Source organism: Sciurus carolinensis, chromosome 3 (assembly GCF_902686445.1).
Source record: "Sciurus carolinensis chromosome 3, mSciCar1.2, whole genome shotgun sequence".
NCBI lineage: Eukaryota > Metazoa > Chordata > Mammalia > Rodentia > Sciuridae > Sciurus > Sciurus carolinensis.
In genome coordinates this window covers 61,713,641-61,733,870 of record NC_062215.1, presented here as the reverse complement: position 1 = coordinate 61,733,870, position 20,230 = coordinate 61,713,641, and the positions used below count along the sequence as shown (strand labels likewise).

Genomic DNA, 20,230 nt, shown 5'->3' with positions numbered 1-20,230 from the left:
ACAGAGTCTAGCACCAAAGACTTAACCAAACCCTACCTGAGATCAGACTGGGGGATGAGCACATGGCCCATTGAGAGCATGCCGAGTCCTCCCAACTCCTTAGGGGTGTAGAACACAACAGGAGGGAACCGACTTGGCATCTTGGAGTTGAGTCCAATCTTAATACGTGTCTGGATCTTGTTCTCACATTTTACCAGCAAGTCTAGGAGTTCCTGGGTGTTCACCACAGCCTCCCGAAAGTATGTCATTAGGCCAATAAGAGCTGTATTCCACTTATTCACAATCTAAAGTTAGTGGGAAACAGCAAATTCCAGATGAACAATGGTGATGAATATGGATTAGATCCAGTTAGTTACATCCCTAGTACTCAAAAAAAGAGTTAAACATCATTAATCATTAATCATTAGGGAAACAGATATCAAAACCATAATGACACCACCCCTCACCCACTAGGATGGATATAGTCAAAACAGAGATGACAAGTATTAGCAAGGATATAGAGAAAAAGGCACCCTCATACTGCTAGTAGGAATATATAATGGTACACTTTGGAAAACTGGCAGTTTATCAAAAGATTGATTAAACATTTTCAGTCCCAGGTATACACTCGAGAGAAATGAAAACATTACGTCCACATGAAAACCTGTAATAGTGTTCATAGCCACATTATTCATAATAGCCAAATAGTGGAAAAAAGTTTCAAATGTATATCAACTTACAAATGGATAAATAAAACATGGTATATCCATATAATGGAAGACTACTAATTCATAAAAAGGACTAAAATACTGATATAATATGGAACATTATACTAAATGAAAAAAGACAAAAAAGGCTATTCTGAATAGGCAAAGTAGTTGGCAGAAGTAGGGGAACAGGAGCTGGGTGTAGAACTCAGTGGTAGAGTATCTGCCCAGCATGTAAGAGGTCTCAGGTGAGATCCCCAGCAATGCAACAAAACACAAAACAAAACAAACAAACAAAAACTAGAAAGGCAAGAAAAGTGCCAGGGATTACAGAGTCCAGGGGGATGAGGGGCTCCTGATGAGAATGGGAATTTCTTTTCTGGGGTGATAAAAATGTTATGAAGTAGTGGTAATGGCTGCATAATTAATGAACATATTGAATTGTGTGATTTATAATTGTGTGAATTCATAGCATGTGAACTACATTTCAATAAAAAAATGAATTGAGGCAATATGAAGACTGAAAATAAGACCAAATAAACTGGGTGTAGTGGAGCATTCCTGTAATCCCAGCAACAACAGAGGCTAAAGCAAGGGATTTCAAATTCAAGATCAGCCTGGGCAATTTTGCAAGACCCTGTCTCAAAATAAAAAAACAAAAAAGGGATGTAGTTCAGTGGTAGAGCACTGCATGCATGTGACCCTGGGTTTAAATCTCCAGTGCTGAAAAACATAAAAGACCAAATACAAGTAAATCCCAGTGAAAGCAAAGGCAGCAGAGTGAGAGAGTGAGAGTGAGAGAGAGAGAGAGAGAGAGAGAGAGAGAGAGAGAGTGAGTGTGTGTGTGTGTGTGTGTGTGTGTGTGTGTGTGTGTGTAACCAATACAAACTATTAAAAACGAATGGGGCCAACAGAAATTGCTCCCACCACTGTAAACAACTAGAAATAGCTAGGCACAGTGGTGCAGGCCTATAATCCCTCATGAGGCTTAGGAAGCTAAGGCAGGAGGATTGCAAGTTCCCAAATACAAAGTCAACTTTGGCAACTCAGCGAGACCATGTCTCAAAATAAAAAATAAAAAAAGGCAGGGAATGTGGCTAAGTGCCCCTGGGTTCAATCCCCAAAACAAAACAAAACAAAAAAAGGGAAAGGGAAACAGATGAACTGACATTATTGCCCCAGCTAAGTGCTTAGCTGCAGTTTACAAGATGCAGCACAGATATGAAAGGATAATGAAAAGAACCTAAAGTCGCACTGAATTAAGAAAAAGACTAGGGTTCTAGAGGACAAGGCAGCTAGAATTTGTAAGGGAGAAGTATTAAACCATGCACATCTGGGAAGGGATCCCATCAGGTTTCTGGCTGAATACCAATTTGTATACAGTACAACTCCTTGATGGCAGAGAAAGAACCCCTGGAAAGAAGTAGGCTGAGCAAGTCCTGTAGCTCAAACAAGGCTAAGATTAGTTTGTGTTCCCACCAGACGCGGTACCTTTGTAATACGTGAGACTTGGGTAGTCCCACAAAGGCACCAAACTGGCCCCAGAACAAAGGATGCTTTGGATCTGCCACAACAAGGCTTAAAAGCAAGCTTTTAAAGGCTTAAATTAATGCACAGGTTATTTAACTGTATGCCAAATCAAGTACAACATTCTTTAAAGGAACACAGCAAAATCCAGCAATCAACAATATAAAATTCACAATTTCTACCATGCAATAAAAAATTACAATGCATCTAAATTACTTGTAAACAGAAGGAAAATAATTAACAGAAAGAACAAAGGCGATGGATTAGTACACAAAGACCTCAAAACATCTATTGACTATCTTATAGTTATGTTTTTTTTTTTTTTTCCTGGAAAAAAACTTCACTTTTATTAGGATCTCTGACTACTGTTATTTCCACAAGGATTCTAAGGCCCCAGGATTCTGTTCAGGAAGCAATATTGTCTAGTTTCTGGCTTTCCTATTATTATTATTATTTTTTTAAATATTTTTTTATTGTAAACAAATGGGATACATGTTATTTCTCTGTACATGAAGTAAAGGCATACCATTTGTGTAATCATAAATTTACATAGGGTAATGTTGTTCGTTTCATTCTGTTATTTTTTCCCTCCCCCCCCCCTTTTCCCTCTATACAGTCCTTCCTTCCTCCATTCTTGCCACACTCCCTAACCCTAAACCTAAACCTAACCCCTCCCACCCCCCATTATGTGTCATCATCCACTTATCAGCGAGATCATTTGTCCTTTGGTTTTTTGAGATTGGCTTATCTCACTTAGCATGATATTCTCCAATTTCATCCATTTGCCTGCAAATGCCATAATTTTATCATTCTTTATGGCGGAGTAATATTCCATTGTATATATACACCACAGTTTCTTTATCCATTCATCAATTGAAGGACATCTAGGTTGGTTCCACAATCTGGCTATGGTGAATTGAGCAGCTATGAACACTGATGTGGCTGTATCTCTGTAGTATGCTGATATTAAGTCTTTTGATAGGCCAAGGAGTGGGATAGCTGGGTCAAATGGTGGGTCCATTCCAAGCTTTCTGAAGAATCTCCATACTGCTTTCCAGAGTGGCTGCACTAATTTGCAACCCCACCAGCAATGTATGAGTGTACCTCTTTCCCCACATCCTCGCCAACACCTACTGTTGCTTGTGTTCTTGGTAATCGCCATTCTAATTGCGGTGAGATGGAATCTTAGGGTAGTTTTGATTTGCATTTCTCTTATTACTAGAGATGTTGAACATTTTTTCATATATCTGTTGATTGCTTGTAGATCTTCTGTGAAGTGTCTGTTCATTTCCTTAGCCCATTTGTTGATTGGATTATTTGTATTCTTGGTGCAGAGTTTTTTGAGTTCTTTATATATTCTGGAAATTAGTGCTCTATCTGAAGTATGAGTGGCAAAGATTTTCTCCCACTCTGTAGGCTCTCTCTCCACATTACTGATAAGTTTCCTTTGCTGAGAGCAAGCTTTTTAGTTTGAATCTATCCCAGTTGTTGATTCTTCCTTTTATTTCTTGTGCTATGGGAGTCCTGTTAAGGAAGTCTGATCCTAAGCCGACATGTGGACCTACTTTTTCTTCTATAAGATGAAGGGTCTCTGGTCTGATTCCGAGGTCCTTGATCCATTCTGAGTTGAGTTTTGTGCAGGGTGAGAGATAGGGGTTTAATTTCATTCTGTTGCATATGGATTTCCAGTTTTCCCAGCACCATTTGTTGAAGAGGCTATCGTTTCTCCATTGCATATTTTTGGTCCCTTTGTCTAATATGAGAAAATTGTATTTATTTGGGTTTGTGTCCGTGTCCTCTATTCTGTACCATTGATCTACCTGTCTATTTTGGTACCAATACCATACCGTTTTTGTTACTATTGCTTTGTAGTAGAGTTGAAGATCTGGTATTGCCATACACCCTTCTTCGCTCTTTCTGCTTATAGTTATGTTTTGAGTATGTATAGAAAAAAAAATATAATGAGGCAAGGAAGAGATGTTAAAAAGACCCAAATGGATCTAAAGGAAAATTACAACATCTGAAAATCAAAAATACACAGATGAGCTGGGCTCGGTGGCACAAGCCTGTAATCCTAGCAGCTCAAGAGGCTGAGGCAGGAGGATTGCAAGGTCACAGCCAGCCTCAGCAACTTAGTGAGGCCCTAAGCAACTCTGTGAACATAAAAAGGTCTGGGGATATGGCTCAGTGGTTAAGCACCTCTGAGTTCAATTCCCAGTACAAAAACAAACAAACACAAAAAAGAAAAGAAAACTCACACACAGATAGTGACTAGAATGTAGCTTAGTGAAAAAGCACTTGCCCAGCACGTACAAAATCCTGAGGTTTGATCCCCCAGGACCATAATAAACTGCTGATGGGATTAATTCCACTGGAAACTACGGAGGAAAATAATTGGTTTATATTAATAGAAATGAAGCAGGGCCTTCCCAGCAGGGTGGCTAAAGTGGGAATCGTGCTGATGTGGCACCCCACTTGGCATAGGCTGTGCCAGCAGGTAGCATTGGTGAGCAGGCATGAGGGCTGGACCCTAAATGATGAGAGCACCCAGGGGAGATGTGAGCCCAGAGGGCCACCAGCTGACCTGTCACTAAAGCAGCCCCACAGGCTGGGCCTGCCCTGCCCGCATCCCTGCCAGGGCACAGGGCATTACTGGTGGAAGGCTATGTGCTTGCTTTGATGCTGGGGGTCCAGCTGGGTCAGCAGGCACTGGAGTGCCTTGAGTGCTGGTGGGCCAGTGCAGCCCCTAGCGGGCCAAGAGGCAGAAGTAGGAGAACCTGGGGATGGTGGGCACTGACCATGTGGAGCAACACTACGGCAAGGCCATGTCACTCATTTTCGTGGCAGTGTGCTCTGCTGGTGGCACCAGGCATGATATGTGCCATGCTGGATGCACACCCTAAGGTGCTCTGTGGAGAGGAGACCCACAGCATCCCTAGCGTGCTGGCCATGCACCAGTCCTGATCCACATCCGGACAGGAGAAGCTGCAGCTGGATGAGGCTGGAGTGACAAAGTAGGTGCTAGACGCTTCCATGAAGGCCTTCATCCTGGAGGTGATCACCAAGGCTGGTGAGCCAGCATAAGTATTGTGCAACAAGGGCCCCTTCACACTCAAGCTTTGGTCTACCTGTTGCACCTATTGTCCAACTCCAAGTTCCTGCTGATGGCAGGGAGTCTGTGCACTCCATGATCACATGCAAGGTCACCCAGCAATTACTGGGACTGCTTCACCAAGTGGAACAAGGTCATCGAAGTGATATACTCCCAGTGCACAGAGGTGGGCAAGGACAAGTGCCTGTCTGTGTACTATAAGCAGCTCATGCTGCATCCCGGTAGCTCCCTCAAGCTCATCCTGTTTTCTTGGGTATCACCTGGAGCTATACAGTGCTGTACCATAAAGACCTCATTAGCAAGCCAGGTGGCATCTCCCTGTCCAAGATCAATAGGTCCACAGACCAGGTCTTCAAGCCTGTAAACCTGTAAGCACTCTCCAAGTGGACCATCCACATCCCTGGAGACGTGGTGGGAGACATGGCCTGAATTGCCCCTATGCTGACTCGACTGGGCTATGACCCGTATGCCAACCCACCCAACTACTGCAATCCAGACCCTACTGTCATCAACAACACAGTGGATCTTGAAAGGGGACAATAAAACACCAGTCAATCTGAAAGGATGTTTTCAGGTGAACCAGAACAGCACCTTTTCTCATTTAGAAAACTCATGATTTCCAAATCTCTGCAAACGGCTTCGTTGCCAAAAAAAGAAGCCACACTGGAGTGAAAATCAGACCTCTAATACAAGCATACTGCTAGCTATTAATCATCAAAAAAAGGACTGCTCAGTATTGAAAAAAAAAAAGGACTGCTAATAAGGAATGTATTTGCATGTGTGTGCAAAAACGGAATCATTTGACCTAGTACCTTGACACTCTCTCTGGACACTGCAAAGCCAAGAGTGTGGATGTGGTCTGGCTTTTGGAACCTAGGTATTTTATATTTCCTCCCCCGCCCCCCCCCCCCTTTTTTTTTTAAGAAATGGATATGCTGGGTCTTCTGTCATTTGTAAGACAGCCTTGGTGGCTGTGTTTGTTGGGACAAGGTCCATAACCTGTGCCTCTTCCTTTTGACCCTTACTTTGAATTCAAAGAATCTATTTAAGAATTTAATATATGAGGCTCTCTTTGATTTCTCCCCACTCTCCATTTAACAGAAAAAGAATTATTTGAGTAAAGTGAACAGAGTCTCAAAAAAAAGAAATGAATGCAAAACAGAGTCTTTCAGGTAAACAAAAGTAGAATACCTTCATTGCCAGTAGATTTCTAATAAAAGAAATCCTAACAGAAATTCTTTTAAGAGAAATAAAATACTAGATAAAAATTTGGATTTAGACAAAGTAATGGAGAAATCAAAAATATTAAGTAGGTGGGTAAAATGTGAAAACATTTTTTCTTGCAGGGCACACACATATAATCCCAGCAATTTGGGAGACTAAGGCAGGAGAAATGTAAGGTCCTAAGCAACTTTGTGAGACACTGTCTTAAAAAAAAAAAAAAAAAAAAAAAAAAAAAGACTGGGGATGTAGCTCAGTGGTAAAGCACCTCTGGGTTCAATCCCCAGTACCATAAAACAAAACAAGCAAATTTTTTTTTCCAATTTGTAATTTCAAGAACAAATGGCTTTTTAAAGCAAAAATACTAACAAAATAGTATAGCATTTATAGTACATGTACAATTAAAACACAGGACAAAAATGCTACAAAGAGTAGGAATAGGTTATCTCCACTCTTCACTTATTGGGTAAATGTACAGCCCTCACCTCACATGTTCAAAGCCCAGGGTTCAATCCTAGTACCACAAAAAATAAAATAAAAATAACAATCCAAAAGAAGGCAGGAAAAGAGAAAAGAAGGAGGTAGAATAAAAATTTTAAAATGAGTCCAGGAAGGGTGGTGCACACCTGTAATCCCAGTGACTAAGGAGGGTGGGGCAGGAGGATCTTAAACTCAAAGCCAGCCTTAGCAACTTAGCAAGGCCCTAAGCAACTCAGCAAGTCCCTGTCTCAAAATTTAAAAAAGGGGTAGGATGTGGCTCAATGGTTAAGCCCCCTAGGTTTCAATCGCCACTACAAAAAAATAAAGTAAAAAGAAAGAGCTGGGCATGGTGGTGCAAATCTGTAATCCCAGCAACTTGGGAGGCTGAGGCAGGAGGATCACAAGTTGAAGGCCAGTCTCAGCAATTTAGCAAGGCCTAAGCAACTTAGTGAGAACCTGCCTCAGAACAAACACAAAAAGGCTGGGGATTTTACTCAGTAAGAGTCCCTGGGTTCAATCCCCAGTACAAGGAAAAAAGAGAGAGAGAGAGAGAGAGAGAGAGAGAGAGAGAGAGAGAGAGAGAGACAGACAGAGATATATATATATATATATATAGAGAGAGAGAGAGAGAGAGGAGAACACCAGCAAGCTGGGCATGGTAGTACAGGTCTATAATCTCAGCAGCTAGGCAAACTAAGGCTGGAGGATTTCAAGTTCAGGGCCAGCCTGGGCAACTCAGAGAATCTGTCTCAAAAATGAGTAAAAAGGGTTGGGGATAAAACTCAGTAGTAGGGTACTCCTGGGTTCAATCCCCAGTACCAATGGCAGGGGGTGGGGTGGGGGCAAGACAAATGATTTAGTGAACATTATATTAACTTTATATTTATATTCAAACCATTTGTAAGGTAAAGACTATCAAAAAGGGGCTGTGTGATGGGCTGGGGATATAGCCCAGTGTTAAAACACTTGACACTTGTCTAGCATGAGAGAGGCCCTGGGCTTGATCATCAATGCTGGCGTGGGGAGGGAGGCAGATGAACTTGAAAAGGGAAATTAATTCATAACTATAGCTGGAGAATATCCAACATTCCTCATACAAAGTCAGGTGCAGTGGCACACCAGTAAATCCCAACTACTCTGGCGTCTGATGCAGGAGACCACTTGAGCCCAGGAGTTCCAGATCAGCCTGGGCAACAGAGCAAGACCCCATTTCAAAAACAAAACAAAACAAAAAATCAATACTCCTTTCTCAGTAACTGATAGAAATAGATCAAGGAAAAAATAAATATACATACACACACACCCACACACACTAATCAATCAACTGATCAACTGGATAGTCAACAAGATAGACCACATATGCTAGAACATAAAACAAGTCTTAATCCATTAAAACAAACAAAAAACTAAGAACATTCAGAATAATATATTCCATTATCATAATGGAATAAAATTAGAAACTAGTAAGAGAAATCCCCAAATATGTGAATATCAAACAGTATACTTCTAAATAACCTATAGGTGAAATAAAAACGCACATGGGAAATTAGAGAATATTTTTTAACTGAATGAACTAAAAACACAGTATATGAAAACTTGAGGGGCCAGGCACAATGGCACATGCCTGTAATCCCAGCAGCCTGGGAGGCTGAGGCAAGAGGATAGTGAGTTCAAAGCCAGCCTCAGCAACTCAGTGAGACCCTATTTGTAAATAAAATACCAAAAAAGGGGGGTTGGGGAGGTGGCTCAGTGGTTAAACACCCCTGGGTCCAATTACTGATAACACTATATAAAGAAAACTCAAGGAATGCAGTTAGGCACAATGACTAGCGAAGCTAAGGCATAAGGACCGCAAGTTCAATGAGGCCATCCTCAGCAACTTAGTGAGACCCTGTCTCAAAATAAAAAATAAAAAGGTGGTCTGGGGATATAGCTCAGTGGTAGAGTGTTTGTCTAGCAAACACAAGGCCTTGGGTTCAATTCCCAGCACCACTGCTTGGAAGGAAAAAAAAAAAAAAAAAAGATAATCCAAACTGAATTTATCCATGCTTCCCTCTTCTCCAACAGCATTGGATGTTTCTCCATATACATTACACATTCTACACACTTCTACTCCTACCTTCATCACCCTGCCCCACAATCTGTTGCTGAAGTGAACAGTGATGCAATGTACTATTTGAGGGAGCACAAAGCAATCTATGTTTCCTAAGCATCCAAAGATTTTAACTTTCTGCCAATATCAAACAAAAAAGACTTAAGTGACCAAAAATGATAGTTAAGAGTAATGAAAAAAAATGCACAGTATGAAGATTATTTAACTCTAACTTTATTTATACCTTTCCCTCAAGCTGTAAGTACTGTGTAAGACTAGCAGTAAATTATAGAGTGCATACACAGTCACAACAGTTTAGATTTACTCTGGAATGTATAATCACATTAACAATAAGTAAACTTTTAACCATTTCATTGTTTAATTGTGGTGTGTGTGTGTGTGTCACTGGGAGCTGAACCTAAAGGTGCTCTACCACTGAGGTACATTCCCCCAAACCCTTATTTTATTTTGAGATAGGGTTTCTCTCAAGTTGCTGAGGCTTGCCTCAAACTGGTGATCCTCCTACCCCAACCTGCCAGGTGACTAGGATTACTGGTGTGTACCACTATTCCTGGCTGATTTCTACATTCTTTTCCCCCAAGGCCACTGGCCTCTTCTGGTTTCCTCCTTGTCTCCTCTCTCCCATCATCTAGGATCCCAAGGGGGCCCAGCACCCTTGATTTCCTTTTTATCTAATCCATTACCACTTTATGACAGTCTTCTGACAAACCTCATTCCTAAGCCACCACTAAAAGTTACATGCCTTCTCTATCCCACCACTGAGTAGTTGAGTGCTTCTGGGAAAAGTGAACACCCACTTACAGCTGCCTTCATTTTCTAGAAGCCCATCTGGATCCTCTGCACACCTGCCAATCTGTTTCTTCAACAATCATTATCGCATCCCACCACAGTTCTAAAGTCCAATGTGCATAATTTAAGCCCTTCACTCCAGCACATATAAGCTGACAAATTCAAAATGCTGTTATAACTTCATCTGTATTCACATCTATCCAGACCACTTTCCTATTAAGTTCAGAGGATATTTTCCTCTATTTGCCCTTAACTTGATCCCTGCTCAACACCTCTACAACTCTGCTCCATCAATTATCACACTTCTGTGCTGTACTTGTAACTGCTACTAGCTCCTTCTTAGTTTAAACAATCAAGTCACTCCCATTCAAAAACACCTGCCTTGACTTACAGCTCCCTCTAGGTGGCACCTAATGTTCTTAACTTCAGCTCTGGCAAACAGACCATCCTTATCTCTACTCACTTCCCACAAAGCCTCACCCACTGCCATCTGGCTTTCATCCCCACTATTTCTGAAACAGTTCTAAGGTCACCAATGACGTCCTAACTGGCAAATCCAATGGATGCTTTTCAGTCCTTATCTAACCTGATGCTCTTAGGCAACCGACACTGTTAAGTACCTACTCCAGTTCTGGACACTCATTCCTCACAGCCTTGGCTCATATGTCCTGGCACTCTCCCTCCAGTTTTGGCCACAATGGTTTTGGTGTTCCCTGGTTCCAAATTTTCCCTTTATTCTTACTATACCCTCTTCCTGGTGATTTTGCTCACTCTTGAGCTTTCAATTTTTATGCCAACGGACACCTAAATTACTTGGACATCCTATAGGAATGCCCTCTAAGTTCACCCTGACTGCTCTTATTTTGTTTCTCTCACTAGAGCCTCAAACTCAATGTTTTTAATCAAATCTAAGAGACCATCAATTTAAGAGACACTACTAAGAGGAAGGGGGAGGGGCTGGGGAGATAGCTCAGTCAGTAGAGTGCTTGCCTTGCAAACACAAGACCCTGGGTTCGATCCCCAGCACTGCAAAAAAAAAAAAAAAAAAAAAAGAAGAAGGGGGTATATCTGTTTTTGTCATACACATATATGATGCATCCATATATATGTGTGTCTTGGAAATGAAGAAATATAACACAAATAAATGCCTGCTAGACACCTCATGGATGTTCTCATGAACGTCAATCTTTTTATATCCTAAACTAATTTCATTTATGTTCCCTCTTAAACCTGCTCTTTGGGCCTAGGGATGTAGCTCAATGATGAAGTACTACTTGCCTAGCATACGTAAGGCTTTGAGTTCAATCCCACCCACCAAAATACATACATACGTACATACATACATAAAACCCACAACAAAAAACAAGCTGGGTGTAGTGGTGCTTGCCTACATAGACCCAGCTATTACAGAGGCAGAGGCAGGAGGACCACTGGAGCCTAGGAGTTCAAGACCAGGCCAGGCAATACAGTGAGACTCAGTTTCAGAAGAGGGCTAGGGGTAGAAGATACCCTGCTCTTCCTATTTTCTTCCAGTTAACAGTGGGAAGATAATCAACTACTCGCCCATGCCAGAAACTAAATGTAATCTTTTACTTCTTCCTTTCCCCTAGCATCCCACTCAAACAAGGTTCTGCTGATTTTATCTGCTAACTCCTTATCAAATCTGTTCCACCCTCCTTTATCTGTTTTCATTTTTAACCTGGACTTCCATAGTAATCACCAAACCTGATCTTCCATCCTACATCCTACATCCTTTTATTTTTTCTCTACACTGGGGATTGAACACAGGGGGCTTAACCACTGAGTCACAACCAAGCCCCCCACCTCTTTTTTTTTTAGACAGAGCTCTTGCTAAGGCTGGATTCAAACTTGTGATCCTCCTGCTTCAGTCTCCCAAGTTGCTGGGATTACAGGTGTGTGCCACCATGCCCGCTATCCTTCTAATTCTATCCTCTGCATGGCAAGAATAAACCACCCACCCCAAAAACCTGACAAAGTCAAATAGAATTTCCTTCTTTTGTCTTCTTGTGGTGCTGGGGATCAAACCCAGGGCTCTGCATAAGCTAGGCAAGCACTCTACCAGAGCAATAGCTCCAGGCCCAACAGGATTCTGAATAGGTTGGTAATGCCTTCCATGATACACAGCTCTTGCCCATTTTTCCAGTCTCATCTCCTTAACATTCCCAACTCCATCTCTTTATGGGCCCACACATACCATGCTAGCTACCATATCTCCACACCTCTGGCTAAAGGTGAATGCCCTCCTTCGTCTGCCCCATCTTCTTTCAGAAGCCTTACCTCTAAATCATTACATCTATAGTGTTCACAGATTCCCAAATAGTACCTCTATAAATGCCATATCCTATTATGGTTCTCTGACCATGTGTCTGCCTCTCCAACTAGACAGTGAGCTCAGAAGGTAGCACCTAGTGTATACACAATACCTAGAACACAGTAGTAACCAACAAATACAAGCTACATTATTCCTGTTGTCTGGCCTTAAGTTTCCCTCGTTCTGGGGAAAGACCAACCTAAAAGGACAAATTTTTTCCTTGTACTACACTCCAAAAAATGTGTGGTGAGAGATTTGGGGAACTGCATTCTTAATAGAATCCTTACTAAAATATATGTAAAGCATTCTAGAAAATAAAACATATAAAGCATTCTGCATATACTGCATATTTAAATAGAGAAAAAGGTCAGAATGAAAGGAAAATATTACAGCTAAGAGTTATTCTAGGGAAACCAGGGAGAGGTGACTTTTTTTTATTTGCAGTACCAGAGATTAAGCCCAGGCCTCATGAATGCTAGGCAAGTGCTCTATCACTGTGCAATACCCCCAGGCCTGGAGATGAATTTATAAGCCCTGCAAATACCTAAGTATACACAGTCAACAAATCCTCAGATTATTCTTTCTTAATTCTCATTGCCTTCAGTTGGTCCTCTGGAAGCAACTGAAGGGAAAATAAATAGATACCTAACAAGAACTTCTTTTTAACTGGCAGTCTACACTACTCGTTAAAATGCACTATATAACTTAAATAAGCCTCTGGGAAAATGCAAGACGTGCTTTTGTTGTTCAACTTCAACGTCTACTTTTCCCTTAATTTAAAATGATCACAATTCCACAGATGTAAACTGTTGAATTTCTACAGGAAATTCTCAGAAAATAAATGTGAATTGATCTGACACTCCAAGCTACTATCCCACACAGTACGGCAACTGGTATTCTTAGCAAAGTTAAATAGATGTGCAACCAGGGAGAGAACTGAAAGGGATGTGAAATAAGCAGAGGGATGTGAGGGAAGCTGGGGCTCAGAGCTTTATATACCTTGGTGAAGGTGGTAGAGCCAGAAGCCATCAGAATTTGACGTACACGGTTGTGGAATCGCTGCATTGACTCATCATCCACACGCAGGAAACACTGAGCTGTCCGTTCCTTAGTAACCTAAACCACAATGTCAAGGTTAACTTGCCTCTGGAATTATCATAAGGGCAAGGACCAACTTTGACCACAGCTAAGCCAAGACTCAATAGACTGATAACGAAAAGACATGTTATCGAGGTGGACATGGTGGTACACCTGCAATCCCAGCTACTGGGAAAAAGTATGCCTGTGTTCCTCACCACCATTTGTCCCAGAGGTACAAGGGTGAGATTATTCAGAGACCTATTCCCAGGCTATACCTCATTCTGCAGGTTCCAGACTCCATCCTTGTGGGTGAACTCCTCGTAGCTGGTGCGGCATTTAGGCAGGATGCGGCACTCAAAGCCACACATGTTGAATAGCAGGTTAGGGTTGTCTTTACTGTACACAGACACAAAGCTGTTCTCCCACTGAACTGTAGTCACCGATCGTGGCAGACGGTTCTTGATGTCCCAAAAAACTGCTCGACCCCTGCCCCCAAAGAACATACAGGCACTCAGTCTTCTGGAAAAAACTTGCCCTGAAAAGCCAGGCTGATAACATCTCTACAGGGATTAATTCCTCCCACCCAGGACACAACCTCCTAAAAGTTCTAAGCCTCTCTGGGTCCCAGCTCCCACAAACCCTAACTTAGACTCACAAGTTGACATCATGCTTCATGAGGCGCATGCGGGCATCTCGGGGCCAGCACTTCTTGTTATTATAACCAACGATGTTTTCATTGTTGGGGTCAGGGTGCTCTGTTAGGTAACGCTGGATCAGGTCCCGAGCCTCATCTGCTGTGAACCTACCAGACAAGGTATATTGTTGAGGACCAATACCCTGGGGTCCTATGAGACCTCCAGTTCCATAGATGGGAATATCCCACCCCACCCCAGACTTCATCCACTTGAAAGACCCAACCCAGCAGTGAATCAACTGCTGCTTTCAGAGACCTATAGGAAAAAGAATCAAGTAAGCCCCTCACCTGAAGAAAATATGAATTCGATCAATGTATCTACAGAAGAGTCGGATGGGATGAGCAGCCTCAGTGGCTATATCCTGGAAGCTGAGAAAGTCATTTGGCATCTGAGGGGGTCCAGCCATCTCACTGGCCCTGTGCAATCCCAGTACCAGCAAATCCATCACCAAGCCATAGTACTGCACAATGAAGGAGGCGAACTGCAGACCTCTGATGATCCCATATGAATTTGTATGGTTCATGTCCTAGAAAGAACAACCCATAACTATATCCTAGGTTTCTCCAGGGTACAAATTCTTTTTCTCCCTTCAGCAAATCCTAACTCAGTGAGCCAGATCACCCCTTCCCCAACACAAACCTTATAGTTGATGACGACATTGTTCTTGGCTGTCATGTAGTCAGCAATGTTGTGGTCCACAATGAGTCTCAGCAGCCTATTAAGCAGGGTCAAATCAATCTTTTCATACATCTTTTCAAAACGTGATTCCAGCATGACGTTGCACTCACCCTCACTGGTTTCCCACACATCCTGCAGGTTATTGATGCCTGAAGAATAAGTAAAACATATCCCCAGCGGGTTAGAAGTTCCCTTTCAGGACTAGTGCCCACAGCAGAGCTACAGATACATTCCATAACACTGTCTCATTACCACTCCATTCATTCACCTGGATCACTACAAGGATCAACTTTGCTCAGATTAACATCATTATTGCCTTGTTAGAATACATCAAAAGAATATGCCAATCACACTGCCTGAATGAGAATTTTTATATACAACGCAAACACTGCCCACCTTCCCTGAAAGCAACTCTGAAGTTATACCTTGGCACCACTTGTAAACAAGTAGCGGAGGTGGTTCTGTGTCAGCAGGTTTGATCCAGGGTGGGAAAAGGCGACGCTTGTCTGCTTCATACCACAGGTACTGGTCCAAGTAGGCATCAGTTATCTTCTCCAGTGGTTCCACATCATACACTGGCACCAGGTGACTATAAAGATCCATGAATTCAATGCCCACCTGTGGGACAAGGGAGCTAGTACATATCAATTCAGCAATTACCCGAGGAAACCTGCCACTTTGGAGTACCAAGAAGAATAGGACAGCCCCAAAGAAAATCTGTGGGACATGTTACTCACTTCCTTAAAGGCTCTCTGTGTGAGGAGGTGACGTTTGATGCGAGACAATGCCTCATGGGGGTTGTCATAGGCTTGCTCAATCAGACCTAACTCTTCCCTCTGAGACTGGTTTAATCGAGACTTCACACTGACAAAGTAACAGGACAGGTGAATGAGAAAACCAAGACAATGCCAAACGCAGAACGCACCGAGGCTAACCCTTTGTTTGGACTCTAACAATGATGCCATTCCTTCCCAGTTACCTTCCCAGCAGGAGCCCAGCTACCTCATTCCTCACCTATAAGCTTCCTTGAGTCGCTCCAAGGCCAAAATGAGCAACTTGGTGTCATGCTTGTAAGAGAGCGGGGGGAATGGGATGGGCGAGAATCTACGGCTTTCCAACCAATGCACAGTGGTGGTATACACTGCCACTGCTTCCTCTGCTGTGATATAAGGCCCATCCTGCAAGGTGGACATAAGATTAGCCCCATACTATATAGTCCAAGTCCAGAACAAAACAAGGTCCCAATTCTACATTGCACCCCCCTGCCCATCCCAACACCCAATCCAGTCTGTCTATGCCCAACCTTCAGGTAATTGTGCTGCCGCTCCTGTTCTGCCTTCAGGTACAACCGGGTAAGGCGGCCCAAGTTCTTTTTGCAAACAGTCTTGTCTACAGTGGCCCCACGGCGGATCCGTTCCCGGTTGTAGTGGGCAGTGTTGGTCCACCAGTCAGCCTTGGCTTTCACATATCGAAGGATCATATTTTCTATGGGTGTCGGCAGTCCTGGAACCTGAAAGTATAAAAGGTACTGTGAGAATGTGATAGAAGTCAGACACCTCCTAATGGTGTCTGGGAGTGTTAATTCTAACCCCAGGAAGATGGATGTCTATGCCTTCTTGGAAAGAAACCTACTTTCCAGGGAATGTTGGCCTTCCAGCAACGCCAGGCTTCACTGAGGTGCTGCAGGATTGTCCGGGCCTTATTCTGTTTGATCCCCTCAGGCATCATGTCCAGAATGTCATGCATCACAGCTGCCCGAAGTTCAAGGTCAAAATGTGACTCCACTCGCTGCTTCGTTACTGTCTTCGCCACCCCCTTTGAGTGTCGGCCTACAAGTGGAATGATCAAAGTGATAAAAATGGTTTAAGCATTAGAGCATCCATATGCCCAGCACATGCAAAAAGACAAGTTACTTCAGATATTCACAACTATGCATCTGAGACATTTACACTCTTACAAATACATGATAGTCTTAAAGTTCCATAGAGAAACCCAATAAACAGCATACTACGGTGCAGATTCATTTGAGAATGGGTCTTAGAAGCAAACTAGCATGAAGGGGTTCTCTACAAGGGCAGGAGACAGATAAGAAGTACACACCATCTACCTTTGAAGCAATAATGGGAAATGCTGGACAAAGACCACTCACCTTCAAACTGCCGGGCCAGGAGATTGCCCAGCCATCGTTCCAGCAAAGGAGTAATGCCACGCATAAAAAACAGCCAGACCCGCCAGCCAGCAGCCCAGAAGCCACAGCCAGGGCCCTTCCCTACAGGGCCCTATATCCCAAACAGAAGTCAGGAACACAAATTAGTATTTCAATTAGATAACAACAGAAAACTGTGATAAAGTGGGGCAGTGGAAATTAAAAAGAAAACACTCTGGAATCTCAACATCTAAAATGGGAGTTAATGAAAAACTCTGAGGCAGAAATCAGTGACTGAGATTCCCTATTCACACTTAAAAGTAAGTTTTAGAGGAAGTGTTGAGACTCACAAAGTGAGAGCATTAATGACACATTCTCTCTTCAAATAAATCCCTGGAAATAGCCCTGACTAGATATAAAAATGAAAAAAGATGTAAGAAAGTAATCAGTGAGGACAGGGTCTCACCGTGTTGAAACGGTAATAGATGAGATGTTTCAGGTCCTTGCACATGCGGATCTGTCGCATCAGCTTGTATTTGTATCGATACATGCCTGTCAGTTGCCCCACATGGGCAAATATATACTGCAATCCATCTGCCAGCTGCAATAAAATTGCCCCATCACACTCAGAACCTGAGCCAGTTACATGGTCAGCAAAGGCTTCGCCCAGTCTCCCCATCTGGGAAGGGTCAGGGATTCCTAGCCTCACCTGGAAGGCATCCACATTGCCCAACCGATACTGCACATGACTGTCCACAACCAGCTTAGTTAAACGCAGTACTTCCCGACACAAATGGAAAGCATTCCCAAAACGAGATTTCTTTCTTTCCTAAAGATGCCAAGAACAGAAAGAACATTAATAAGCAAAAGTCCCAACTGGACACATGCCAAAACAAAACTAGTTATATATCCTTAAGCCCAGGAGAACCCTAAGATCCAATGTGAGACCTTAGTGGTAAGTGTCTTGACAGGTTTGAGGTTGAAGTTATAGTCCAGGTGCAGGTAGTTGAGGTTTTTACGATGAATGAGAAGGTTGAGCATGTTGTAGCCCTGGCGGCAAACCTGAAGCCCCACTTCTACCCAGTCTAGCTTTGTGGACTGGAAGAATTTGGTAGCTTTGAAGGAGCGGAATAGATACCTAGGGCAGCAATAAGGAAGACAGTAAGCATTAGGCACTGGTTATTTTCTTTGGGACAAAAGTTTGAGCAGGGGCCCTTGAATACCTTACCTCTTCTTTTGGGCCTTAGGGGGCCGATGCTTCAGGGCATTCAGCACATAGTACTTAAGCAGTTTCTGGTAAGAGACTCTCACTTTGACAGGCTGCCCAGCAGGACAATGCTCCCGATACCTGGGGAAACAAACCCACAGAGCTTTATCAATCTCTCCTTCCAGTCACTCTAAAAAAAGGCTGCATGCCTGCCCAGATGAAGTCTATTCAACTATACATCCACTACTAACCCCTAGGTAGAAGAAGTCTTACCAGTTCTTGACAAGGGGTATGTCCAGGGCCCGGCGGGTGCGGCCAGAGCGGAGATTAAAGGGCCGTGGGGCCCAAAGGAGGGCAATGCCATTGGCTGTGTTATCTGTATAGAGGGGTGTGTCCTTCAGGAAGGGCTCCACAAACTCTGGGAGCTCAAATTCTTCATCGTCATCTGGCAATGGTTCCTGGCTCTGAAAAAAGAAACCCCAAGGGCTAAGTTCGCACTGAACAGAGCACAGACTTGAGTGCTACACCTGCCATAGGAACTGAGGTACCTAACGAGAAGCCCTAAGGGCTAGGGCAAAGGAGGCCAAAGGAGCAGAGAACAAGCCAGGAAAGCATCTCTCCTCATACCCCAACTGGCTTACCAACAAACACCACTGAAGAGAATCCTATTAGTATAGTAAACACTTTCTGGCCAAGCTCTAATGGGGAAGATCTGCTCATGTTAACAACACAATGGGGCTGGGGCTGGGGCTGAGTGGTAGAAGACTTGCCTAGCATACGTGAAGCACTGGGTTGGATTCTCAGTACCACATATAAGTAAAAGAATAAAATAAAGGCATGCCAACAACTAAAAAGTTATTAAAAAAAAAAAAAAAAAAAAAAAACACACACAATTGGGGGGACCCCTGGAGGCCAGGGTTTCAATCCTCAGAACCACCAAAAAAAAAAAAAAAAAAAAAAAATCCACCATGGTGGTTGGGAGTGTAGCTCAGTGGCAGATCCCTTGCCAAGCATGCACTAGACCCTGGGTTCAATTGACAATACCACCACACATACACACAATGAAACACAGTTGAACACTGAAAACATTATGCTAAGTATAAGAAGTCAGTCATAAGACCACATGACCTATGAATTAATATATGAAATGTCCAGAAGAGACAAACTTCTAAATCATGATAGAAGATAGATCAGTAGGTGCCTAGGGCAAGGAAAATTGGGGGGAAATGGAGATTGACTGCTAAGAGCTTCATTTTGGTGTGATGAAAATATTCTTAAATTGCCTGTAATAATAGCTGCACAACTCCGAAAATAAACTAAAAATCACAGAATTATATACTTTAAGTGGCAGACTTGTATAATATCTCAATAAAGATCTAAAAATATAAAGAACCCAATAACACAGACCAGAAAAGACTATAAAGAGAACCCAAGAGGAGTAACAATAAGTCCAAATAGATAATCACAAACCAAGATTATAGCAACCTGTGTTTTTTTTTTTTTGGGTGGTGCTGGCGATTGAACCCCAGTCCACCAACTGAGCTACATCCCCAGCCCTAGCAACTAGCAACCTGTTCTGAGCAAAAGGCAGACTCTCAAATTAACCTATAGTTTGAAGGGGAACAATTAACAGGATGTAAATCATGCTTAATTGCATTTTTATCTAACAACACTTTGGCTAAGCTCATAAACTCTCTGGTAAGAGATGAGGTCAAGTGTCTCCTCTCTATAGCTGGGGCTAAAGGCTCAGGGTATAGCTCAGCAGCAGAGCACTTGCCCAGCATGAGCAAGGTCCTGGGTTCAATATCTAGCATCTCAAAAAATTCAACAAAAAAGTGTCCCTCCTCACCTTGACAGAATGCCTATGAGAGATTGGGTTGATCAAAGGATCAAAGTAGAAAGCTGGCAAATCAGGATCCTCAGTTTTGATGAATACAACATTAGGAGTATGATACCTAAAATGAAAGGAAGAGTCAGCCTTAGACCTACATAAATATCAGCCTTTCCCTTTCCCACTGCTATACTTCAGTTCTCATACCAGGTGAGGTGGACATGATGTGGAAGGTTGTTGTACAGGTAAGGAAAAGCAATCTTGTATTCAGTGCGAATAGGCTGTCGGATAATGATCTTATTAATATCATTGAATTCATTCCAGTCTTCATCC

The 20,230-nt window shown here is 42.7% G+C and overlaps 1 protein-coding gene and 1 pseudogene across 2 annotated transcripts in view; one reads left to right on the top strand and one right to left on the bottom strand.

Annotated features, from left to right (window-relative positions):
- Prpf8 (pre-mRNA processing factor 8) overlaps positions 1-20,230 on the bottom strand; it is a 33,135-nt gene that overhangs the window by 9,704 nt on the left and 3,201 nt on the right. For both annotated transcript variants that reach the window (XM_047544595.1, XM_047544596.1), the window contains exons 7-25: positions 20,105-20,230; positions 19,916-20,021; positions 18,340-18,530; positions 18,088-18,207; positions 17,808-17,997; positions 17,569-17,688; positions 17,326-17,460; positions 16,863-16,992; positions 16,346-16,542; positions 16,017-16,223; positions 15,728-15,891; positions 15,451-15,577; positions 15,139-15,331; positions 14,675-14,862; positions 14,323-14,561; positions 13,996-14,142; positions 13,616-13,826; positions 13,260-13,376; positions 37-284 (exon numbers count right to left, since the gene is read on the bottom strand). In XM_047544595.1, the coding sequence (XP_047400551.1) occupies positions 37-284; positions 13,260-13,376; positions 13,616-13,826; positions 13,996-14,142; positions 14,323-14,561; positions 14,675-14,862; positions 15,139-15,331; positions 15,451-15,577; positions 15,728-15,891; positions 16,017-16,223; positions 16,346-16,542; positions 16,863-16,992; positions 17,326-17,460; positions 17,569-17,688; positions 17,808-17,997; positions 18,088-18,207; positions 18,340-18,530; positions 19,916-20,021; positions 20,105-20,230 (3,156 nt within the window). The remainder of the gene's footprint in view (positions 1-36; positions 285-13,259; positions 13,377-13,615; positions 13,827-13,995; positions 14,143-14,322; positions 14,562-14,674; positions 14,863-15,138; positions 15,332-15,450; positions 15,578-15,727; positions 15,892-16,016; positions 16,224-16,345; positions 16,543-16,862; positions 16,993-17,325; positions 17,461-17,568; positions 17,689-17,807; positions 17,998-18,087; positions 18,208-18,339; positions 18,531-19,915; positions 20,022-20,104) is intronic.
- Positions 4,675-5,941, top strand: LOC124981228 (protein-tyrosine sulfotransferase 2-like; annotated as a pseudogene).